This window comes from Scatophagus argus, chromosome 11 (assembly GCF_020382885.2).
Source record: "Scatophagus argus isolate fScaArg1 chromosome 11, fScaArg1.pri, whole genome shotgun sequence".
Classification (NCBI taxonomy): Eukaryota; Metazoa; Chordata; class Actinopteri; family Scatophagidae; genus Scatophagus; species Scatophagus argus.
The window spans coordinates 3,389,960-3,416,069 of record NC_058503.1 but is presented as its reverse complement, the minus strand read 5'-3'; the positions used below and the strand labels follow the sequence as shown (position 1 = coordinate 3,416,069).

The window sequence follows — 26,110 nt, the reverse complement described above, 5'->3', positions numbered from 1 at the left end:
GGAACTGGAAACGGCTTTTCTTAATGGCTAAATACCATGAGAGGTAGGTAGGGGCAGGGGTGGATGTCACTTGTGTCGACCGGCTTCTGAACAAAATAAACTTCACAGAGTTGAGCAAAATGGGTGTAGCTGCCAGCTGAGCCCATTTTCAACCATTAATACATGCACTTCAGTCCTACAGGAGTGGAGCACTAGCACATTTTATTGGTCCTGGCTCACAGAAAAACACAATTTTAACTCACTCAGACTGAATGCCGAGGCTAAAATAAGTGTTTGCCCCTTGGCCTACAGGGCGGCGGTAGAGCCATGAGGGCTGCCAATTTGTCAACCACTGGAACAACATTTTAAATAACATAAAGACCACAGACTGAACCACAGATGACTCACTGCACCAAAAACAAAATATAAAAAAACGTCACAGAAAAGACACATTCCACTAAACGTCACAGAACTGATATATTTAACAAGATGTTACAGGACTGTCTTGAACCTCAGTATGTCAACAAAACATTACGGAGCTGACATATAGTGACTCACGTCATGTCCTCTGTAATACTGCAATATCGTAGAGGAGTCCTTAATGCCTCACATATAGTTCTGTGTATGTATGCAAGTCAACTGAATTCCATACATTCCTGTGGCAATGATCTCCAATGTGTTTTTTAACTCCTACTTTTGTTTTTGTTTATTGCTTTTATTCCTCCAGTCTGGAATTTGCCTTAAAATTTAGGATGGACTTCAAATGCGTGCCACACATAGAATTAATGAGCCAACACGCCGTTTTATTCAATTCAGCTGCTTGACTGTGTTGATGGTCAAATTGTATGATTGTATAAATAAAAATAGCATTCTGGCACCACATTTAGCTAACACTGGTAGCACGTTAGCTGTAAAACATAAAGCACATGCACAGTGGTTCGTACATCTTTTAACAAAATATTTTAGAAAACTGCTTATACACACGGCAGACCAACCTCTTAATGCAACATCGGTCTCGTTTTTGTCTCAACAAAATTAGCTTGTCTGCAGTGCTGTTTCTGTCCGTCCAAAAGAAATGGCTTTCCTTGCAATAAACACTAGGAGGGCGTACTCTGTGTAACATATAGAATTACACACACAAAACAAAACTGTGCGGAAACAAGGTATGAGTATTTAGACAGTGGCACAACAAGTAACTTAATGACAAAAAAGGTGGTTTGTCAGCACCGTTTGGAGGAAAAAGGTGACAAACCATGGTCTCCAATGTCAAAGTCCCACTATCCCACTATGTATACTCAACCACAACCAAAACCTTTTGTTACTTCCACCTTTTCTAATTAGCAAGGACAGTCATTACTCACATGACCACAAAAGGTCACTTGGAAGGAAAATGTGAGGTTGTTTTATTTCAGTTCTGTCAGTCCTGTTGTTTTTTTTTGTCTGGTCGGAATATATCAGTTTTGTTGTTCTAGCCCTGCACAGGTTTGAATTAAAATAACTATGATAAGATTATAAGATTCTGACTTTCAGGTTTGAGTGTCTTACAGTCAGTGTTGAGTGAACAGTGTAGCTCTGACATTGCCTTGTATATTAGGTGCCTTCATTTATACAATTAACATGAACAATATAGCCGTAAACAAGACATTGGAATGGAGATGAATGTGCTGGAGTCAAGATAAATTCATAAAAACTATGCTTAGCTAACCCAGTGATAACTACATCATGCAAGATAGCACATGTCTGCAGTGTGCGCTGAGCGATGAAGACAGACAAGAGCGCATAGGAGGACCAGCTGAAGGAGACAGAGAGAGAAATCTAGAGGCAAACAGAAGAACTTGGCGAAGACAGAAAGAAAAAATAGGAGGGGGAAAAAAATGATCCATTCGTCATATAAAACTCCTCCAAAAACCACCAGAAACAGTAGCTTCCCACCCTGTCTACACACACACACACACACACACACACATATATATCCTCTAGACCCAGACAGCTAGTGGAACATCTGACAGGGCAAACTCTGGGCTGTTATTATAGTATAGCAAGAAAAAGATGTGTGAAAACTGAGAGAGTTGGAGAGACAACAGGGACGGATTGCAAAAGGAGCAGCTAATTTCAGGTGTGGGTGTGCATCAGTGAGGGATTACACAAGATGGAAAGAGAGAAAATCAAAGAGAGGTATAGAAACTAGTGGAAGACCAACAGACAGGAAAACAGGGCGAGGCTGAGAACGAAGTTTACGGGAAGAGGGAGAGGTTAAAAAAAAAAAAGGCAACAGAAACACATTCAGCCAGATTAACTGTATTAATAGGGAGTATCTCAGAAGCAACACTCCCCCTCTCCTAAAGCCCAATCACACGCAGAAATGCATTTTTATCTACTGGAAGAAAGAGCTTATTCATGAGCTGATCAATATCCTACACCTTAAAACAGTAAGTCTGACAGGTAGGCACTTCATCAACCTTTTTCTGCTAATTTGGAGTCACATTATGCACCTTATTTAGGCTTTTTCACCAAATCTTCATGATTTTAGTTATATCAGCAGAACTAGCTTTGGTAATGTATATGTGCCAGAGAAAGCTGTTGTAAGCTGTTTATAGTATGTTACTCTTTCAGAATGAAGAGGCCAGCACTGTATGTCTCTGTTACCATAAACCCAGTTAGTGAAGCTGAAAATCATTGCTTCCCGTTTGTGCTCTCTGACCTGTGCACTGACTTATTCCACACACCAGTGCAGGTGATTCTGACTGGCTCACTGAACATGTCACAACTGGAAAGCCCCCCCCCCCCCCCCCCCCCCAACCCCACCCCCAACCAGCTTGCTGCTCTTATTATTACTGAGGAGCAAGTGTTGAAATTCCCATCATCTGCTGACTCTGATGGGTTCTGACAATCACCACCTCATCTTTTCTTTCTAATAAATTTAATCACCAGAGGAGGAGTGCAAAATGGCCTTTGGTGAATAAAATAATGAATCTGCTCTCCCCCCCCCCCCAGGTTTAATTTTCATTAAAAACTTAATTTCACTTATCTAGTTTTCAGTCTTGCCACTGTATCTCTTTTAAAATAAATAACAAAAGCTTCTTCCAAAAAAAAAAACAATAAAAAAAAAAAAATCCCTTCTACTTTGCCAAACCCATAGTGAACCTTAGAAGTGTCACGAAACAAACATACCCGATTAGATCATTAGCTGAATAAACACTATATCTTCATTTGTTTGCTCCAAAATACACAAGAAATTACCATACTTTTATGATAATAAAGCCCTGGAGGGAGCACCACGCCCTCCACGTACATGGAAACAACTACAGCCAGCTTCTACTACCCTGCTGGGGCAAAATATACATTAGTCTCTCACGCCTGATGAGTCTCCAATTCCAGCACAAATCTGTACTTAGATAAAACCCTAATAGAATTCAGAAAGATAAATTAGAACCCTACACAATAGGGGATGAAAAGACAGAAAGTTTATCAAAAAGGATTTTTTTTTCTCAGTATTTCTTCCCAAATGGGAGATGGCATCTCTTCACATCCTCAGACAGGCACAGTCACAGTTAAAGCTGTATTTTGCTGTGTCAGTACATCAAATAAGATTTTTTTTTTCATGTTTTCAGGAAAACAGAAGAGGAGGATCCAAAAAAAGCTGGCTAGAGTCTTCTAAATCCTAGAAACAATAAACTGGACCAGAACAACAACACACCCACACCCAGAAAAGGCTGGAAAAATTCATTATCATGTTTTCTTTGGAGTGGATGCAGCGGATGTGCTATATAAAAATCACATAAGCAGTATAGTACAGTACAGAAGACCTGTGTATGCATTGTTTTCATTTTGTACACATATGTATGTACACACATTTTATATCATGTACCAGAAAATTAGCAAATGTGTGTCACAGTGAAAGAGTGATATTGATAGAGAAAGAGAGAGAGAGAGGGAGGGGCGAGTGTGTGCGCATGGCGTTGACATTTAGAGACAGGGTAGTATGTAGGCGTGGGGTTACGCGGTGAAAAGGCCACTCTGTAACACTACAGTAGGAGGCCATGACTGACATCTGTTTGGGGCTGTGTGTGTGTGTGTGTGTGTGTGTGTGTGTGTGCAGAACAGTGAAAAAGGAGGTACTGTAGTAACACTGGACAACAATCAGTTCAAATCAAAACAGCTAATAAAAATGTGGATACAAAAACAGCACCAAACTCCATTCAAAATCTGTACATTTAATTTAAGTTGCTTCATTTGCAAATGAATCTGTCCTACAAAACTTAACTGTAGACCGTAGACAGTTAAACAAAGCATTAGGAGCCACCCTGTAACATCCAATCACCCAAATCCACAAAATGTAATACAGTTATACAGTATTATCACTGGAGCTTCCCCTCTGGAGGGCCAATGAAGCATATTCTTATCTTATAATTGGCTTGCCTGTTGCTGCTTCTTCTTAAAAAAAAAAAAAAAAAGCACTGTATCAAAAAGTAAAGAGTGCAATGACAGACGAAACCCTGCTGCTAAACTACTAAAAAGTTTTTTATAAATGGAAAAAACGCTTAGACATGACTGAACTGGGGAGTGAAGAAAAGGAAGAAAATCATATGTTTGTTAGCTTTCACCATTTTGATTAATAAGGTGTTCCTTCTAAATTATTTGTGCATTTTAATTCTGGTAGACTGTCAAATTAAAGGTTTAAAGATGGTCTTACTTGGATGTGAGCGGCCGGTCGATACGAGGCATTAGCGCAAATGCCTGCACACAACCTGAGGAGGTTTTTCATGGCCGCCTGCTTGTCTGTTCATGTGGTGACGTTGCTGGATACACCTCATTCACGCACATCAACTGCACACATCAACACACACTTTGACCGACATGTAAACTTCAGGCTAAGCGTAACACACTCACAGACACACAATTATCCGTTTCCTGTGCATTCCGTTTTTTTTTTGGTTTTTTTTGCATGGACACACACAAGCACACACACACAGCCCCTGCTTCTGCCAGTTGTAGCTGCATGGGAGACCCTGTAGGGCTGAGACAGCTGTGGGTCGTCAGCTCGTCACAGGTCACAGAGCGAGTCTTGACCAGCTGCCTTCAGCTCCTTTTCCTTTTTTTCTTTGACTCATTAAAAGTCAACAGCAGATCTGTGCGTGTGAGTGTGTGTTTCCTACCTTGTCGCTGTCTACAGTGTTCTGGGATGTTCTGGAGGCGATGGAGATGGTATCTGGTTGGCTGCTGCCGTCTCCCTGACTGTCTCCATCTTCGCCTCCCTCCCTGAACACATAACCAGAATGAATATCTTGGTATAAATCACAGGAAACACCAAGAGCTGAATGTGAGGAAAGACAACACTGATGTTGCAAATGGGACAATATTATTTTCTTTTAAATCTCTGAGTTTTCATTCAGCTGTAATGACAGCTTTTGCCAGGGGGGATAAGGTTACTGCCCGCAGTGCCATTGTTTGCAGTGATGGCGCTTCTAGTTGTGGCAACAGCAAAGGTGGGAAATCTTTTTGCTGCAATGTGGAACAATTATGGAACATTATGCAACTCTATGTTGTCTTAGAGAAGAGAAATGTATTGCTGTGCAGACAAAGAGTGACTTTCAATTTGTAAGGATCGTCAAAGGATTGTTACAAAAACACACATAGACATATTTAAATTCTGTAACGGTAAACAAAGAGGGATGAAGAGATGTGGATTTGCGTTAAATATATTTTCATTAGTGTAGTTTCTACGTGTCCCTGTTGTAATGACTCCTGTTGCACTGATAGTATAAGCAGGGCACACCCAGGTGATACTGAAGTTGCCAAAAGTAATGGCACATTGATACACTGACTTCATTTGATGGTATCAAAGTACCAAAGCTATAAAAAAAAAGCAGATCTACAACCAGATTATATGGTAAATAATAAATTTCAAATTCTGGTATTGTTGCAGCTTGGGTGATACTCACATTCCTTGGTTAATGTAATAACATTTCTCAGGGAGAGTTGAGCTGAGGCCATACTGAACGTCACTATAGGTCACTAGATTTTCTTTCTTTCTTTCTCTCTTCTTTCTTCTTTGTTGGGCTTAGTAATCACAGAAAGACCTCACAATTGAGCTGCTCTCTCTTTCTCCACCAGTCTAGTTGATCAGACCTTTAATCAGCTGAGTTACTGCCAACAATAAAGGTGTTTTTATTCCCAGAAAATGTCTTTCTCCCTTTGCGTAATTCTTCATTAATGATGTTTCCATCCTCAGTGATGTTTTTAAACTCAGTCTTGATGACAAAATCTCTCTGTGGTGAGAACTTTTCTGTCCTCAGTGTAAACATTTCTATTAATGGAAACATTTTCTGGTCATGGTGACCAAAGTCAATGATATTCAGCTGAGTGTTAACTGCTGATATAAGTTTTGTGTGCATTATGTTCCTGCATCAACATACAGACCTCTAGATTCAAAATCACATTTTCTTTTAGCAAGTGTAAATTGTGTGTGTGTGTCCTTGTTTACCTCTTGGTGTTATTCCTGGGTTTGGTCAGTGCTGGTGTTTTGGGCAGATGAAGGGGCTCCTTGAGTGCCCCCTTCAGGTGAGTCATCCTCTCCTGGATCACCTCCCTGATGTTTTTAATCCACTCCTGTTTAGCTTCCATGCTTGACGCCTGGAGGAAACAACAGAAAAAACGAACTAAAGCATCTAATCAGAGTACTGAAAACTGTTTTCATCTTCATTTAACTTTTCACTTACCTTCAGCACAGTTTTATTATCAGAGGAGGGGGTTCTTCCTGCCCACAGAGCAAATTTGCACGGATCGCCCTCAATGTGCTCAGTCACACCCAGTTCTGATGTCTGACAGACGGCAGGAAGAGAGAATGTATAATAATCAATAATGTGAGTTGGTGACACGTAACCCTTGAATAAAACATACACAAGGTTACAAAGAGGCAATGAAAGAAGAGATGAAGTGATGTCAGTGATGTGACCTCTGGGCTGGATACATATATACCTACTGCATGGACGCATACACACACTCACCAGTAGTCTGTTCTTGTATTGATACTTGGTTCTGCCAGCTGAGTCTTTGATCTCCTTGCTGAAGACCAAGGAGAACTCAAACAGGAAGAGGTGTCGGTCCCGCCCCTTCCTGATGAGCGAGCGAGGATCCCAGACCTGGAAACTGTCCTGTAGGATGAGCTCACCCTGAACCTCGAGGTTCTCCTCAAACCCTGAGGAAGAAGAGATCCAAGACTTAATATCAACCAACCAAAGTGCTGTCCGATCACACAGTCAGTCATTAAGGTGGGATAGGAAATAAAACAAACTTATGGTATGCCTTAAGTAATGGTCAGCAGGGACATCATTTACAGATTAAAATATATGAATTTAATAGAAAAAAGCGACTGACGCTGTGTTTTAGTACAGCAGTATGGACGCTATCTTACCCTCCAACATGGCGAGATGCATGGCATCATTAGCTTTCTTGGGAACACTGAGCATCACCTCCAAACCATCTTTAATTTCCCCTTTACCCTCCTCACAACATGACAGTAATTCCTGCAGAAGGGAAGGACAGGATATTGAATGTGATGAGAGGGCATAACAGAAGCAAAAGCAGAAAGCTATGTTTCTTAAAAGAATATTTTGACCTGTATTTTATCTCTATCTTTAAACTCCATATTTTACGAGTCCTGGTTATTTCCTGACTGTGTCTCAGCTTTCCCTCTTTGCACATGTGTTATTTCTGCCCCATATTTATGTACCATCTTTGTGTTAAGATTTTAAGTCAAGTGTGCATATGTGCATGTGAGTGTCCACCTTCAGCAGTAGTTGGTACTTGGTGATCCTCTGGACTGGTTTGATGAGGTAGGATGAGATGGAATTAGCCAGCCCACGTCTCTGCTGAATGTCCTGTTCAAACAAACAGAGCCTGAATTACAATAAATACCAACATACCATGAAATGCTGAGAATCTGCACTTTTTCCAATGATTAAACAGTACCATCTGCTGACAAAGCAGGCAAACTGCAGAACGCGCTCACAATCCAATACCATCTCTAGCCTCAGTAGAGAAATGAGAAACCTGCAGCTGTACACGCCTAGTTGTCCCTTTCAAAGCAATGTGCATGACAAGGGGTGCTACACTTGAATGATAGATTCACGTCCTGTTAATCTTGTTCATGCTGTACAGGATTTATCCATCTCAAGAGAAGCCATGCATCAAGCCCTTGCTGGTTAATTGCTGTGTTTCTGTACTGACGCAACACTTTGATCATGATATACCATTACTTAAATGATTAGATAATTTGTTTCTGTTGTTCCCAGCAACTTGTACTGCACTAAGCATGTGCTGTACAAACATTGATTGTTTTGGTTGAAGTATTAGAAGCGAAGGCGTGAGGCGTTGATCGAGTCGTTAACGAGGGTGACAACCCCGCTAGAGGTTAGATATCTGGATATTGCCTTCGTTTCGAGCACTTCACCTACCATGACCAAGATGACTGAGAACCTACATCGCAATATGTATTATTCTGAAGCTTTAAAGAAGCACAGGTTATTTGATTTTGATAGAAAAGATTATCCATCCATCCATTTTCTATATCGCTTATCCATCAGGGTCGCAGGGCAGCTGGAGCCTATCTCAGCTGACTACGGGCGAGAGGCGGGGTACACCCTGGGCTGGTCGTATACTCTCACTCTCACACCTAGGGGCAATACAGAGTAGCCAATTAACCTAACATGCATGTTTTTGGTATTGTGGGAGGAAGCCGGAGAACCCGGAGAAAACCCACGCAGGCACAGGGAGAACATGCAAACTCCACATAGAAGGGCCCAGACCAGGATTCAAACCTGGAACCCTCTTGCTATGAGGTGACAGTGCTAACCACTGCACCACTGTGCCGCCCATTGGAAAGATTAGATGGAATAAAAGGTTTTGTTTTAATCTAACATGTTCATGTGGTCTCTGACAGAATAATGAAGGGTTTACTCACATCAAAGAAGGTGCCAGCATGCTCCAGTATGAGCTGACTGGAGTCTGGTTTGTTCTTGCAGTAATCTACATAAATGTGGAACTTATCAGCCTGGAGAGGAGAGCAGAGGAGAGGAGAAAGATTTACAGAGTGACTTTTGGTATCGCTCTACTCAAGCCCACCTCCTTCTTTTGACAAAGGAGGGGAAACAGAAATCAGGGGTTGGATGTCACTGCCATTTTGTCTCCATCCGGCTGACTCACCCAGGTGACGAAGCAGTGGCCAACGTCCTCTGGAAGCTGCTCATAGTTCACCAGCTCTTTCAGGAAAATACTGCAAACACACACAAAAACACACACAGTGAAAGATCACAATGTGCACTTCATATTTTAGCAAACCTTAGCAGGGAGCTAGCAAAACAAAACATGCCTGAAACACCTGAAAAGTATATTCTGAAATCCTGATGGTTCAAAGTTCCTTTAAGATCTAAATTAAGGAGACGGGTACCTTCCAGAGGTACCACAACGAGATCAGACACAAGGGAGCTCCTCAGGGAAACGTCTGGAGTTCATGAAACATCTAAGAAGGCAAACCTCAAAGACAAACCTCAAAGACACTTCTTCAGTTCCCCTGTAGCTACAACATCAGAGAAGAAGTTCCCTTGTGTAAGAGCATTTCTGCTGCAGGAAATGCTGCGCTGGCTCAGCGATGACAAACATAAAAGATGTTCGCACTGATATTGGCAAGCTTTTTTTAGCCATTCTTTAGATTAATTCTTACATTGTGTCAGAGCTTAAAAACACAGTATGTAATAAGCTGTGGTTTTAATAAGCTGTGCACACAGGAAAATCCCATATCTGGCTTGGGAAAATTGCAAAACTGGTCTGAGCATGGACCAGTTGGAACAAAGACACTGGGCTTAGTTAAAGTCATCCATCCATCCATTTTCTATACTGCTTATCCGTCAGGGTCGCGGGGGAGCTGGAGCGTATCTCAGCTGACTACGGGCGAGAGGCGGGGTTCACCCTGGACTGGTCGCCAGTCAATCGCAGGGCCAACACACAGAGACAAACAACCACACACTCTCACACTCACACCTAGGGGCAATTTAGAGTAGCAAATTAACCTAATGTGCATGTTTTTGGTATTGTGGGAGGAAGCCGGAGTACCTGGAGAAAACCCATGCAGGCACAGGGAGAACATGCAAACTCCACATAGAAGGGCCCGGGATTCGAACCTGGAACCCTCTTGCTATGAGGCGACAGTGCTAACCACCGTGCCGGCCGCTTAGTTAAAACCATTTTATAAAAGTGTCTCTCACTTGTTATGGAAGTCGTAGATGTCCTGCATGTTGCCGAAGATGATATGCTCCTTGTTGGCAATGCCTGGGGGTATCTCCTCCACGCCACTGGTCATCTCCCACAGGTAGGTCTGATAGACAGGCAAGTAAGGCAGACATGAGCAAATGTGGTGTCAAAACAGAACTGGACAAACAGCAAGTTTTTGTTTTTGTTTATTTACCTCTAGACACTCATGGAGATCTCTGACATAGGTCTTCTCTGTCTGCAGTAGCTCTGCCATAATGAACCTGAGACAAGAAAAAAGACAGAAAGAAAAAAGCTTTTGACTACCAAAGGAAACACCACAAAGAAGGCTAAGATGGCATGAATCATAAAATTAGTGCTGTTTTGTGTCTTCTAGGACTGCATGAGCCTATTGATGCTCCCATTAAGACTTTTATCATAAAAATAGCAATTCCCAACAAGACAGTTTCACAAGAGATGTTGAACCCATCTGCCGGTGGATCACTGACTTCCTGACAGGCAGGAAACAGCATGTGAGGCTGGGGAAGAATGTCTCAGACACCCGCACCATCAGCACCGGTACCCCCCAGGGCTGTGTACTTTCCCCTCTGCTCTTCTCCATCTACACCAACTGCTGCACCTCCGGCCATCAGTCTGTCAAGCTGATTAAGTTTGCAGATGACACCACCCTCATCGGTGTCATCTCGGACGGGGATGAGTCCGCCTACAGGAGGGAGGTGGACCGTCTGGTGTCCTGGTGCGGCAACAACCACCTGGAGCTGAACGCCCAGAAGACAGTGGAGATGATCATTGACTTTCGGAAAGTGCCAACTCCATCGCTCCCCCTGACAGACACCCGAATCTCCACGGTGGACTCCTTCCGCTTCCTGGGTACCACCATCACCCGGGACCTCAAGTGGGAGCTGACCATCAGCTCCCTCATCAAAAGGGCCCAGCAGAGGATGTTCTTCCTGCGGCAGCTGAGGAAACTCAAGGTGCGAGTCAAGATGATGGTTCAGTTCTACACGGCCATCATTGAGTCCCTCCTCACCTCCTCCATCACCGTGTGGTACGCTGGGGCCACCGCCAGGGACAAGCACAGACTGCAGCGTGCTGTGCGCTCTGCTGAGAAGGTGATTGGCTGCAGCCTTCCATCTCTCAGAGACCTGTACACCTCCAGGACTCTGAGGCGTGCAGGTCTGATCACAGCTGACCCTTCTCACCCTGGACACAGACTCTTTGTGAAACTCCCTTCAGACAGGAGGTTACGGTCCATTCGGACCGAACCCTCACGCCACAAGAACAGTTTCTTCCCCTGTGCTGTTGGACTGTTGAACACCAACTGACTAACATGCTGCCCTGCACCTTAGTAATTGATTTTGCTCATGTCATTATCCACCTGCTGTTCATTTGCACCTCACCCACTTGTACTACACTTCCACCCTGCACTACCTCACTTTTGGACTACCTCCAGAAAAATTTTATAATAATTTATTTCACTTATTTTATTTTGTGTTACCTTATTCTATTTTATTTGTATTTTTATTTTATCCTTCAATCATATGTTACTTGTTACGTTCTATGTATGCACCAATCACCAAGACAAATTGCCAGTCATGTGAAACCTCTTCACTTACATGGCAATAAAGTCTTTTCTGATTCTGATTCTGAAATGGTGTGTCTTTGATCCCTTTAAATGGCTGCCTTTATTATAACTGTTGACAAAACACTATTGGCAGTAAACTGGAATGAGTGTGGCTGAATAGAGTGAATTTTTGCAACTGTATTATGACTACATTATCACCTAACGTTTTGTCTTTGTCATTTTACATGCTTCATGTGACCTTTTTATATTTATTTATTTGGGATACAGCAATTTGTCCAGACTTGTTGTCCTTCTCTTCCTATACTCACTCTTTCTTCCTTGCAGACTTCCTCTTTTCCTCATTGACCTCATTGTTGGGGTCACGCAGTTTGACCTCAGGGTCGTCTGTCAGGCTGGCGGGAATAATGTCCAGCTCCAAGTCTTTGCTGTCCTGTATAGAGGAACATAGAAGGATTTTTGTCAACATCAGGAAACAAAACTATACAAAGCTTCACCTAAACTGCATCCATAACCACACTCAGGGTTCATGTTTGAAAGATGGGCCCATACCTAATTTCGATAAGAGTGACTTCAGTCTAATGTATGTGAAAACTGAGTATGTTGTGTATCTTCACCTCCGAGCTGACCCCCAGGCTCCTTTCGAGGCACTCCTGGTATTTAGCCATCCGTAGTGAGAAATCACGGTATCTGCGGTCCACCGTGCTCACCCAGCGTTTCAGCTCCGACACGTGGGCGTGGCCTTTCTCAACCAGGTTGTCTGCCAACTGGATCAGCAGTTTCACCTTCTCCTTGGTTTGCTGTGGGAAGTACATACACACACACACACACACACAAAGGAAATACCGCTAAGCTTGAAGAGTCATTGATCTTTTGCATTGCTACATTACACTCAGTAATATAGACCCATTATAGTATCCTGTCCTTGCTACTTTTGCTTTTTTTGCCTTTATATTTTATACTTATACTTAAAATATACTTATAACTCCTTCAATTAAGAATACATCTAGAATGTATTATGATGCATTCATAATGTGACTTATAGTGAATTATAAGTTCAAGTTTCTTATTGATGCTCTTGATAAGCTATAGCTCTAAGTTCCTTCAGTCACCAAAAGTATGCAAGGAACATAACGTTTTTAATTTGTATTTAGACGCACTAGCTTCATGCTACATACGAGTGTGTTGACAGAAGTCCCACATCTCATTCAGAATGCAAAGCCGCACAAGTATAAATCAATAGAAAGTTCAGAAGAGATTCACTTGACACATATTACATCCAGTTCCCAGTAGTTCCTTTGAGGCTCAATAAAGCTGCCAGTAGCTGATCTTTACACATACAAACAATCACTCACACACACCCACACACACAATGTACCTTGGCAGTAAGTCTGAAGTGATGGTGGTCATTGAGGAGCTGCTGTGTTTCCTCACTGCTGTCACCAGGTGATGTGTGTGTGGCTAGGTAAACTTCCCCAGTCTCTTGGATCCAATCCAGTGCCTGTACACACACACACACACACACACACACACACACACAAAGAAAAAGAACAGATTAAGTTGATCCCCAGTTCTCTGTACATTTGACTTTACAAATTCACTGAATAATAAAATAAAGCAGATGTCCTTTTTAGTGCTGCACATTTCCCCAAAGCCAAACTGTAGCCAGAACTTTTTCTTTTAATTTTACTAATGCACACACACACACACACACACATTCAGACGCACACAGACACACACAGAGAGACAGACACACACTGACCTGTTTGGCACTGCGTTCAAACACCAGGTACTGCTGACATTGGTCCAGTCTCCTTTTCTTTAACGTCCAGAAGTGAAGAACTCTGTTCTCTCTCTGCAGCAGCTCATTCAGAATAGCTGCACACAAAAACACACCAGCAATTACATTCACACCTCAATCCCAAAAAGTGCTCCCTGCTCACTGATGAGGTTTTCAAACTAAACTGCGTGTTTAGGTTAAGTACATAATAACACAGACACAAGACATAATTGCGTAAGCTTGTGTTATCTGTGTTGCTGAACTAAATGAACCTTTTCACATTTAAAATCATAACAAAAGTAATGCAGTGAGCTTTAAATAAATATCTGAGCTTCCATAAAAATGTTTCATTATATGTCCATATGGTAATGGTATTGGTATAGTGGTAGTGTCATTTACCTTTAACTTGCTGTTCGGGCCCTCTGGCATGACTGGCGGCTCCGGGCATGCTCACATTGTTCCTGTGGATGTACTTGAGGAACACCTCAGCGTTCCTCCGGGCCAGAGTGCATGCCTGCACACAGGGACATGGTGTTAATACTAACACACTTACACAGTTCCCACAAGCACTTCACTACCTTTGACAAAATCAGTTAAAGTAACACTTTACTGCAAAACACTGAGGTGCTTTCACAGCTGATCTGCTATGTGCATTTCAAATGAAGCCTCATGTATTAGCCAGTTAGCTAACAATAAAAACATTCAAATTTATTCAAAGTGTATCTATCAACCAGAGGTTATTTGCAGATTTTATAAAAAGCTAATGGAAAGTATCCAACAGAGAGCCAATTGGCTTTAACCCCTTAATTTAACTTTTTAATTTTAGTGAGATCTCTAGTGCAAAGGCTGTCTAGATGATGACTATAAAGGTTTCATCCCCTGATTATTTTACCATCTCATTTTGGGACTCATTTTATCTTGCTCAAGATCTTCCTCAAAGTGCATACTGCTGCCACATAGATCGCTTGAAATGTCATTCTCTGGCATGTTTTACTTTCAGTCCTGCCTCACTCTGATCTGCTGGCTTTCATTCAAGCCTCAAGATTCCTTACTGAATTTGATATTTTTCTTAAGTTCTTCTGAATTTGTGTGTGCCTCTGTGTGGGAGCCCAGTGGCCTGTTCTCTCATGTGATATGATGAGCTGTGAATCACCTTGAGGAAGGCTTCTTTCTGTTCCAGGTGTTTACTGATCAGCGGTAGAAGATGATCGCTGTCGGCTGACATCCCCAGTTTATCATGACTGCCACACCAGTCTTCATCCCGGCGATACTCCTGCTCAAGGCTCTCTAACACACTGCACACCTGTACAGACACATAAATTTAGGGACACCATAACCCTGACCTTAGCGAAAACACAAGCCCTGGCAAAGTGGGTGTGTCTGAGGTGTACCTGTTCAGATGTCTTGTAGAAGGCCACAGAGGCGTTGACGAGCTTCAGGCGGTCCTCCATCTTCAGCATCAGCTGCTGCCAGTGAACAGCCACTTTCTCAGCACAGCCTCGAATTGCCTCAGGATCGTAGTGACCTGCCTGTAGCATCATCTGCAAGAGAGGTGGAGGTGGAGAGAGCATGGCAATTAGACAGAGATGGAGGGTAACAATTGGTCATCACGAACAGTCTGCAATAGCTTGTGGATCCAGGAACTTAAAAGTACACTCTAAAGGATATGACAAAATATATAGTTCAGTATGTCTTACTTGTTTGAAGTCTTCCAAGTGTTAATAAAGTAACAGGTGTAAAATGCAGGGATTTACCTCGGCTTTTTGCTGGACCTGCAGTGCACTCTGATGAGTCTTCTGAAGAGAGTTAGCATGAAAGAGAGACTGACGGAGGGGAGGAGAGGAGAGGAGAGGAGATGAGAGGAGAGGAGAGGACAGGAGAGGAGAAGGGGGGGAGGAGAGGAGAGGAGAGGAGGATAGAAGAGGAGAGAGGAGGGGGAGGAGAGGAGAGGAGAGGAGGATAGAAGAGGAGAGGGGAGGTGGGAGGAGAGGAGGGGGAGGAGTCAGCACTTAATGACACCAGTCATAAACACACATAAAGACTCTGTGTTACGTAACTAAACTCTGCAGGACACTTCCAAGCAAAAGGAAACTTACTAGTATATTCTTAGATTTCTTTTCACATGCAAATGTGATAATTTTGTACAAGAAATGATATAAAATCTTTCTTATGACATCTAATACAACAGAATTTTGGTGACTTGCCACTGACTATTTTAAAGCTTACAATGAAGCACGTTTGGGGGATGTGTTTTATTAATTGACACGTTATGCTTGTCACAGTCAGATGTGTTGCATTTGCTTATATCATCCTTTATAACATCATTATAACATCCTTTGGCCAAATGTAACTAAAAAAGTGAAAGTGAGATTTAAAGCATATTTTAAAGCTTACATCACTGTCTGCATTCATGTTTTTAGTCCAGTGTAAGAATTTCTGCGTTTGTGTGTGCGTGTGTGCGTTTAGTGCTGATAAAGGAGCTTTTACCCCGTGAGTGCTAACACACTTCTGTTCAAAAACACATGTGCAAAGATAGCACTTAAATGCATCTTCTGTGTGTGTGTGTACGCGCATGTGTTAGCATCTATTGCTCTTCAAAATCAGTGCAGAATTATTGAGGCAAGCACTGTACACACACACAGATGACAAAGAGTGAGTGTGTGTATCAGCGTGTGCACCCATCTGCTGCTATTCAAACCAATGCATGCTGAAATCATTATTACTAAAGTACAGTAAGCCTGGTTTGAGCAGCAATAATTAAGATGTGTGTGTGTGTGTGTGTGTGTGTGTGTGTGTGTGTGTGTGTGTGTGTGTGAGTGTGTACCTCTATAGCCATCTGGAACTGTTCATGTTCCCTTTGCAGCTGCTCTGCCTCAGACAGAGAGCTGGCATTCACCATGCTGGCGTTCAACATGGACTCACCATTACGAATCCAACCCAACACCTAGAGAGACACACAGAGCGGGGGTGAAAGGGGGTGGATGTGGGGGGTGGGGTGGGGAGACACAATAGGGAAATTCAAAGCCATGACAAAACACAAGTCTGAAAGTCTTAAAGTTAGAGGATATGTAAGTGTACTGTGGGATTTACAAATAATAGAGATGGAGGCAAAAGATAAAAAAGATTAAAAATATAAAAAATACAGTGTGAAGAACAGGAACAATATACTAGGTCAAAAGGTCAAAGCACAACACATGTGTTTCAGATAGATGTGAACACTAGATTCAGTAAGAGTAGTATCAGGTTCCAGAGTCTTCAGGTTTTATCTCCATCCTTCAGAAAAAATTGAGCTGCAAGCGTTTTGCTAATTTGTCAAGACTAAACCAACTCTAAAGTCATCACACCATGACGCAAGCCTGACTTGAGCCCAAACCTTGTGACTTGAGGCCACACCTCATATCAAAATAACAAGAGTTTTGGCCTCTCTGTGATACAGGACTCTCCCTAGAGTGGTTGTTAAACTGATGAGCAGCAGGTGGCAGCACACACTGTCAAAAATCCAGCAAAGAAGCTCAAGAAGAAAAGCAGGCGGGCATCACTCTCTGAAAATTTAACAAAATCATAACTGGATACAGTAATAAATAAAACTAATACTAACCTATGAGTCCAATTTACGTCAGAAACGTCAATACCTGGTTACAGTATCGTCGGTGCTGTGTAGAATGTTGTTAAAATACATTTTATCCAACAAGCCTAACTACCTGCTGTTACCTTCACTGGCAGCAGCTCACCTGTCTGATGTACCATGGTCAACAAAGTCCCTAACTGCAAAGTACCTACAGCTGTGAACCCTTGTTTCATTCATACTTCACCACCTGTAACACATAGATTGCAAATGAAGTGCCTTCTGAAAATAATCACATTGAAATATATAGGAAATCTTAGCAGAATATTTGCAACAAAATGAGCCCTGTTTGTAGTTTTTAGAGAGGGAGAACTAGAATCCTCATTGTACTTTTTATGTTTTTTTACTTTTTTAGTAAAGTTTTTTAGTAAATTAAGCTGCTATGTACAACAATATAGAAAAATAAAGGATATTAATGCATGCTGCTGCATTTCTGATTCATTCTTGTTACTTTTGTCCAGTCAATTTCAGTGTTATTCTATAATGAAATACTAATTTATGCAAAATGTGTCTTACAGACAGTTTTTATTTTACAACATTTCCTTGACAATCTTAATAATATGTTATGATTTATTACTTAAGCTTAAGCTTAGTGCTTAAAACTCAGTTTTTTAAGCAGAATCTTCATGCTGTTTAATCAGCAGTGACAAGTACAAAACTACTTTGTCAAAGTCAGAATTTCTTATTCCACCCATTTTATCCTTTTCATATCTTCCCATATTTGAGTCAAGTTATGGTCTCTGTGCCTGCCTAATTTTATCTGCACCATTTCACTGTGTTACATACAATATGTAATTCCACATTGTAAATACAATTTTTCTTATTACTTCATTTAACTGTGGCTGAGAGCAAGTATTTGCTTGTAGAAGATATATGACCAGAGCATAGAAGTGAGGGTGAAACAGTAGGGGTATGTGTGTTATTAGCACATTGCCATAAACGTCATAAATTATTCAGCTGTATCCATCTGCAGCAGCAGTATGCTTCCTGTTTCACACACAGCATGTTCATATTCACATCTGCAGTAGCTTTGTCACGAAAAACGCCTTTAACTGAGACGAAGAGCCAGGTGTTATTCTTGTCATTTATCCAACATGGAGCACTCATTCCATGTTGAGATTTTCAGTTTGATTCCTTTGTTTCCATTAATAAAAGCCAGTCCACCTTTATTAAAGCTCTATTAAAGCACCATATCATTTCCTTTTTAGGATTTAGTCCTCTAGTCTTCTCTGGCTCAGGATCAGAATAATGTGCTTTTTTATATTTAGATGTTTTGTAGATGAATTCAGTTTATTAAAGGGGAACTCCACCAATTTCACACATTAAAGTGCATCTAGAGCTCTTGGGAAGTGCTGCTGCAGACCTCAACACACTGCTATTGTCACAAACGTTGACAATGTGCGTGTCCTATCATGTTCACTGTCCTCTGGAAACAATTTTCTACTATGCTACTTGGAGCATTTTTGTTGGTTTTTAACAGGTTTGTATTTGCAGACAGACTCCCTTTTCCTCCTTTTTCCTTGCGTCTTGTCAAAGTAGTGCTGTTGAACATTGAGCTCATAGGGTCACCATACATTTCTGGCTCTAGAGATAGCTCTGTGGCAAGCTGATACACTGCCCCAAGTGATGGTACTGTCAGAGTCAGCTGGGTCTGTTGCAAGTTTGAAAATAAAGAGTTTTGAGTGTGTGAGCCTATGAGACCTCTGTAGCCTTCTCCTCATCCCTGCTACTTTCGCCACTAATACATCTGACAGAAGGGTAATGTAGCAAGCAAATTTTGACAAAGAGGGAGAATAGCTGGAATAAAAAAGATGATATCTTTGGTTGAGTTGCATTGATTTTGATCCTTCTTTTTAAACTATCCACCACGTGTCTGACAAGTACTTAGTCAAATGTCAATATTCCAGTCCACTGCTGCCACTGCTGCCAGTCCAGATTGACGGTACTGTAATTTTAGTACCAGTTCAACATCCAACAGGACATCTCATAAGACGAGAAGAACATTTTTTTTCTCTTTTTTTTCTTTTTGTTCAGAAAAGAAAAATTTGTGGGAACCTGCTGCCACTGCTTTGGCAGTCATTTATACATCTGTCAGTGTCCTGCTATGACATGTCAACATGTCTGCTGTGCAGCCAGTCCATTTAAAGCTACAAGTATCACAGTGCAGGGTCTCTGATTGGTGGAGGAGTGGAAAAGTGGATCAATTTAAACTTTTCACATTTTTCTGGAGGAAAATAAAATGAGAGGTTATAAATGAAGAATGAAGACACCTTGTGAATTGCATATTTTAGAGATTTGAAGTCCGTTCTGGTCCTGGTGTTTGCTTTTGCACGTACCTGTTTAACCTCAGCCTGTAGGTGGCGCAGCTGCAGACTCTGCTCCAGCCGTGTGTGGGTCTGTTGTGCATTGAGTTCTACCTCCTGCTGCTTCTCATGGAGGAACTCCAACAGCTCCTGCACCTGAGAGGCCAAGTCCATGTCCTTCTCCCCTGTCAGCTCAATCCCTGGACGCACAAAAATACAAAAACATTTTGACCTCTCCAATCAAGGATCAAGTAATGCTCATCCTTGTAGTGGTTGATCTGTCATATTGACGCCAACTCCTCCGCAGCCCTGTACTGACAGGACTCATTTCTCAGTGTGTTTCTTAGTTATGCCTGTATCTCTAGTCTTAATGCTAAACTAAGCTGAACATGTTCTAAATTCAGCTGCACACGAGACATAAAGACATTAGTGATGCATGTGGTCAAAGACGGAGACTTATCATATCCTAAAATGCTGAATTATTGCTTTAAGTTCACAAATTCAGCTCAACTCTAACTAATTCCCTATTTCACCATTAAGTCGTATTGCTAGAGGGAGAGTTTCTGTGTGTGTGTGTGTGTGTGTGAGAGAGAGAAAGATTTATCACTCCAGGGGGCAGAGTGACTGAGGCTATGACCTCCTCATACATGCAAAAATACACACAGTAAGAGGATTGAGATGATTTTTTAACCTAATTCTCTCCCTGTTCCACACAACATGCTTTTCTTTGGGATCAAAGCTCATGGTAGCTGGCTTAGCATCTCCCCTCCATTGTAGAGGAGTGAGCAGCTGGAAACACACATGTGAGCCTGCTCAGACACATTCAGAGGGCAATGATTCCCCGTCCCGGTGTCCATGGCTGAGGTACCCTTGAGCAAGGTACCTAACCCCCACTGCTCCCCGGGCGCTGCACGCGGTCACCCACTGCCCCGGGTTTGCTGTGTGTGTGTGTGTGTGCACGTCACTTGGGTGGGTTAAATGCAGAGAACAAATTTCGTTGGAGTGAGTTCCCTCCAATGACAAAATATGTCACTTTAATCTTTAAAATAATTAATCTTAACAGTCAGCATCGCTGGGCAAAGCTGATAGGTGGAGTGACCCCCATCTCCTCCAGAACAAAAAAAAAAATGGCGTATCATTTTTTTATTTATATTTTTTAAGTCAACATATTAAGGGAGGACAGCATATTTGAACATACTGCCATTTCTGTTATCCTTTTCATTCCTTTGAATCACCTTGCTCTCTCTCTCTCTACCTCTTCACTAATTGTCCACCTGTTTTCATTTTCTTTCCAACAGAACAAATGATGTGTGAGTTTTACCTGAAGCCTGGACCTCCATGATGTACTGGTGCAGGTCTTGACCCTGCTGCATCACTTCATAGGTCATGTTGTTCATGGCTGCCTTCCGCTCTGCGTGTCTTTTCAGCCGCTGCTCTGCCAGGCTGATGTCCTCAGCGCTGCCAGAGGAGGCGCCGCTGCTGCTGCCACTGCTGCCACCTGAGCGGCTGGCGTCGTTCAGCTGACGAGACAGATCCTCGTTCCAGGCATCCAGCTCCGCCGTGACCTGCAGGAATAGAAAGCACATGGGATCAGAACATGTCACATGGAGACCCAATTAACATCACGACGCTCCATCAGAAGCTGCAGCTTTGTTTGAGTGGCATGTTGGCATCCAGTGGGTTCAGACACAAAAGCCTAAAAAAGAAATTTCCTCTATGACAGGTCTACCTCACAGCAAGCCACAATATCAGTCTTCTTTCACGTCGCCATATTGACAGTTGTGCAGAAGAGTGCACTGTGCTCCTTTCCTTACAAGGCAAGAGAAGGGGAAAAATTCTGACATAGGTGTCTTTTTATAGAGAGGACGCGAGGCATCCCAGATGTGACGTCCACTGTGACGCACAGCACAATGATTGTGGCCTCTGATCGTGATCTTCTTCTTTCATCAGTGGCACTTCTTTGTGTATTAGGGCCCTCAGAAAGAGAACAGCAGGGGAACTAGAGCACCTTTCTCTGTTCTGTATGCCCACTTTGCTTTCTTGCTTCTTTACCTCTATAGTATATTGCTCAAATATGCGTAGCTGGAGAAAGATGTCCAGCTTGATTTTGCGCTCGTGGAACAGTTCCTCCATCTGGCCCTGGGCCTCGTCCAGCTGCTGGAGCACCCCCTGGATGTGTGCGATGGAGCTGCAGTGGGGTGTTTTATTTGTTGACATGGCCGCATCCCTGTTGAAAGAGGGACAGAGGAAGACATTTTACCATATTAGCCAAAGATCCAACTGTGACACTTTTAAAGGTGTTTCACATTTAAATATGAATATGCATGAACTTGACTTTTTAATGATGTCTTATGTGTGAATAGTATTACCTTAGCTGCTGCGTGAATACTTTTCTCTCTTTAATACCATTATGAATATTGATATAATTACCTGAGCCTCTGTATAAATGTTTATCCCTCTCAAACACCATTATGAATAATAGCATACATTTTATTATCACCTGAGCTGCTGTATTAATTCCTCTCCCTCTTTAATCACATTGAGCGTCGCCTCCAGTGTGGCTGTCTGCTGCTGTTGAAACTGCTGGATCAGAGTCTGAACTGAATCCACCGAATCGCAGCAAACGTCATCCAAAAGCTGCTTTTGCAGCTCTTCCATCCACGACCACAGCTGGACACGCAGACAGACAGATGGGCGAGATCAGCAGACACATTATCTATCCATCAGCACAACATTTTCCATCATTGGACCGACTCAACTCCGATGTATCTGACAACACTGGACACAGGAACTAACACTAACAACCACATGACAGACTCATTTGTCCTTTTGGGACAAACCACCGAACCACACACTGCTCTTTCTATGGTTGATGATAAATAAATAAATAAACTTCACAAGCACCAGCAAAGTTTCTGAGAATGAGTTTTTTTTCGTTTGTTTGTGTATATCCCACCTCCTTGGTGTGCGTGTGGAAGGAAACAGACATGTCCAGCAGCAGCTTCCTGTGTTCCACTCGGCGAACAAAATCCTGGATTCGGACTTCCAGGTGTCTGGCTGCCTTGTAGATTTCCTCGGGGTCGCACTCTCCAGTCTGAGCCAGCTGCTCAGCTGCCTCCAGCAGCTTATCTGCATTAGTGTATGTGTTCTGAAAGGGGGGGAGAGGCAACTCACTAGCTGATATCACACATGTACATACAATATAAACTGTAATACCTTACACCATGGCCTTGGAAAATACCTATTTGTGATTGGCATATAGTACGGTAACAGTTCTTCTGTTCCATGTCACGTTAAAAGTCAGCTCTCAAAGGTGAAACAGATGGTAAAGTGATAACGAATAACCTTTTACAAATGTATGACAATTTTCTGTTTCAGCTTTTCACTTTGTGTGTTTTAAAATCATCATGGGAGTTGTTGTGTTCATTGATAAACAAATACCATCACTGGCTCAGACAGCTAACAAGCTAATGTTTTCAGGTTTGATTCATGTCGAGTTTAGTCATGTTCGCAGACTTCCTTCTCACTCCCTGCTCCTTTCCTGGAAGCCGAAACAGGAGACCAAATGAAAGGCATCGTTAGCCATTAGCCTGTCCAGATTTCTCTGGGTTTGAACACTGTTGGAAACATTTTGGCTAATATAAGCAGTGTTAAATAGAAAACATTTGACTTTGGGAAAAGTAATGTTGAGAATCCTGCTGGGCGGCACGGTGGTGCAGTGGTTAGCACTGTCGCCTCATAGCAAGAGGGTTCCAGGTTCGAATCCCGGTCTGGGCCCTTCTATGTGGAGTTTGAATGTTCTTTGCATGTTTCTGTGCCTGCGTGGGCTTTCTCCGGGTATTCTGGCTTCCCCCCACAATACCAAAAACATGCACATTAGGTTAATTGGCTACTCTACATTGCCCCTAGGTGTGAGTGTGAGAGTGTGTGGTTGTTTGTCTTTGTGTGTTGGCCCTGCGATTGACTGGCGACCAGTCCAGGGTGAACCCCGCCTCTCGCCCGTAGTCAGCTGGGATAGGCTCCAGCTCCCCCGCGACCCTGACGGATAAGCGGTATAGAAAATGGATGGAGAATCATGGTGTTCTTAGATGTTTCTCAACTAATTAAATTGGATTTCCACCTAAAAAGCCCTGACCCCACAAACACACACACACACAAACACACACAGTTGGATCATGTTGTAATAAAATATTAACTCCATTTAAATCAACAGTGTAAGGTTTCCTGTTTCTCTCTCTGTCACTCCAAAAAAACGGATCTAAATCCTGTCTGAGTGGTAAAGCTCTCCGCATTCATCAGAAGGACAAAATGGATTAGTATTGGTCTATTCTGGTAAGCATGAGAGATTATGACTGGAATATGTCACTTCAGGAAATATATTACATCTGAGATATTTTGGGTGACTGTGGTTGGGAGTTTGGTGTGGGAGTGAGAAAAAAAAATTGCATTATGGTCACAATTATTCAAGAATGAGTTCGGGTATTTGGGTGAAAGCTTACAGTCTGGATTTTTCACATGTTAGAAGGATTAGTCAGAAGATAAAGATTATAATTTACATGAGATTACTCTTCACTGCATGACCGCTTTGGCTCAGGGCGAGGATTACAGAAGAAAGATGACAGAAAGCAGAACCAGCCCTGTCACCTGAACATGGAAGTTCAAACCTGTCTGTCTTTTTGAATGAATGAACGAATGAATGAAATTGTAAATGAAAGTTAATAAGTAAGCAAATAAAGGCAAGTTTGTAAATGAACTGAACACACAAACCGAGAAACACTAAGTTAGCTGATGGAAAAAATGAATCCTGTTAAATTAATTGAACTTAATAAAACACAATCTATTAAGGTGGAGGAACTTGGGCAAAATTTGGGTAAATAAAACCCAAGTTATCTGCAATTTCAGCTACGCCATCTTACTTCTCATTCATGTAAAAAAGCATTAAACACGCCTTTCCCCATGAATGAAATCTATATACTAATAAAAACCATAATGAGAAGAAAATAAAATTGTATGTAAGCTATGCGGTGCAGGGCTTTTCCACCCTAAAGTTATTGTAAACAAGCATTGTCCCTGGTTCTGTAACAACATGCTTAACCGTCTACGACACCATAGCAACCACCAAGTGATGCCATAAAAACACTTAAGAAAACAGCAACTACCACTAGCAACTACCCAGCAGCAATGTAGTCACCACCTTCAGAAAAAGAAGAAAAACCTGCACTTTTGATTACGGAACACACTTGTTTTCCAGTCTGTGGAAATCTCCTCACTCTCCATCAACCAGGACAAAGGTGATTTCAATCTCTTTACAAAACGTAACAGTCTGATCTTCCTATCAGTTTACCAAAGTTAGTATTGGGGCAGATGAAGCAGTGACCCCCCCTCCATAGGGAAATTAAGATTTAAGGCAGTGATAAGAAGATTGAGAATGGAGGCTTTAATGAGAATAAAAGCGCTTTCATTAAAGCCTTTCCCTACTTCATGTTTGTATGTGAAACTATGAAAGTGTAATGCTGGTAAACATACTTAACATAATTGTCTCAAGGCATGTATGTTAAACATGTACAAAATTTATTGATGTTATGTAAATTGCTGAGTGGAGAGATTTACCAGCAAAACAGTACAAACTGCACAGAAATACTAATGAAAAAAGAAAAAGAGAGGGAGAAAGAGGAGTCTCTGACCCAAATAATGCTGCTCCACAGCAGGTTATGAAGGTTAATCCTAATCCAGAGTGTAAACATCAGATTACAACAACACACACTCCTTAATAGGATTAACACGTTTCTGAAACTCCACTGACCAAAGGAGTAAAGAACGTATCACTTGTCATGGATTCTAATGAGACAGCATTATTTGAATGATGTTGTAGCCCACTTTGTTTCCAGAACTAGAAAGCACATGAGATAAAGCTAATGCTAATAATGATGGCTACATCCTCTGTAGCAAAATGTGTCAGGTTGAGGAAGGAATGAAGAAAAAGAGGTGAAACAGCAACACAAGAAGGGATGGAACTCAGTGTGTCTTAACACTGCGCAGACTGGCAATGTGTGTGTGTGTGTGTGTGTGTGTGTGTGTGTACAGACTTTTTAACAGCAGCAGAGGCAGAAAAGGATTTGTTGATTCTAATCACACAAGATATAGTTTGACTTTTAGATTTGTTTATTCTCCAAAGCAATGCTCCAAAACACACACACACACACACACACACACACACAAGCACGATTTTAAAACAAATCTAATCAGACAGCTGACAACCTCAATTGAGAAAAACACTGAACACTTTTATTACATCCCATCCACTTCAAAGCTTCAATTGCATATGAAGCAATATTTCTGTAAACTGTGTGTGTGTGTGTGTGTTTTATTAAGTAGGCCTAGCTGACCCTTTTGGTTTCATATAATACACCCTCAACTCAGGCTTTGTATATTACTGTGCCAAATGTTCAAACCATTTCTGTTGCAGCACTGGCTCTACACCATATCTTAATCTCTACCGACATCTTCGATATCTTTCTTTGTGTGTTTTTATCCTTTTGACTAAAGTTCACTTCCAGTGTTTCTCATGTTTCTCA

The 26,110-nt window shown here is 42.0% G+C and overlaps 1 protein-coding gene across 3 annotated transcripts in view; it reads right to left on the bottom strand.

Moving 5' to 3' along the window:
• Positions 1 to 26,110, bottom strand: part of kalrna (kalirin RhoGEF kinase a) — a 128,861-nt gene that overhangs the window by 48,764 nt on the left and 53,987 nt on the right. For all 3 annotated transcript variants that reach the window (XM_046403172.1, XM_046403171.1, XM_046403173.1), the window contains exons 15-38: positions 22,492 to 22,683; positions 22,036 to 22,205; positions 21,588 to 21,762; positions 20,857 to 21,100; positions 19,569 to 19,735; positions 16,432 to 16,551; positions 15,362 to 15,430; positions 14,999 to 15,148; positions 14,761 to 14,910; positions 14,007 to 14,121; positions 13,590 to 13,705; positions 13,206 to 13,328; positions 12,445 to 12,627; positions 12,139 to 12,260; positions 10,442 to 10,508; positions 10,242 to 10,351; positions 9,184 to 9,253; positions 8,942 to 9,031; positions 7,767 to 7,859; positions 7,394 to 7,505; positions 6,987 to 7,177; positions 6,699 to 6,800; positions 6,464 to 6,612; positions 5,136 to 5,238 (exon numbers count right to left, since the gene is read on the bottom strand). In XM_046403172.1, the coding sequence (XP_046259128.1) occupies positions 5,136 to 5,238; positions 6,464 to 6,612; positions 6,699 to 6,800; positions 6,987 to 7,177; positions 7,394 to 7,505; positions 7,767 to 7,859; positions 8,942 to 9,031; positions 9,184 to 9,253; positions 10,242 to 10,351; positions 10,442 to 10,508; positions 12,139 to 12,260; positions 12,445 to 12,627; positions 13,206 to 13,328; positions 13,590 to 13,705; positions 14,007 to 14,121; positions 14,761 to 14,910; positions 14,999 to 15,148; positions 15,362 to 15,430; positions 16,432 to 16,551; positions 19,569 to 19,735; positions 20,857 to 21,100; positions 21,588 to 21,762; positions 22,036 to 22,205; positions 22,492 to 22,683 (3,183 nt within the window). The remainder of the gene's footprint in view (positions 1 to 5,135; positions 5,239 to 6,463; positions 6,613 to 6,698; positions 6,801 to 6,986; positions 7,178 to 7,393; positions 7,506 to 7,766; positions 7,860 to 8,941; positions 9,032 to 9,183; positions 9,254 to 10,241; positions 10,352 to 10,441; positions 10,509 to 12,138; positions 12,261 to 12,444; positions 12,628 to 13,205; positions 13,329 to 13,589; positions 13,706 to 14,006; positions 14,122 to 14,760; positions 14,911 to 14,998; positions 15,149 to 15,361; positions 15,431 to 16,431; positions 16,552 to 19,568; positions 19,736 to 20,856; positions 21,101 to 21,587; positions 21,763 to 22,035; positions 22,206 to 22,491; positions 22,684 to 26,110) is intronic.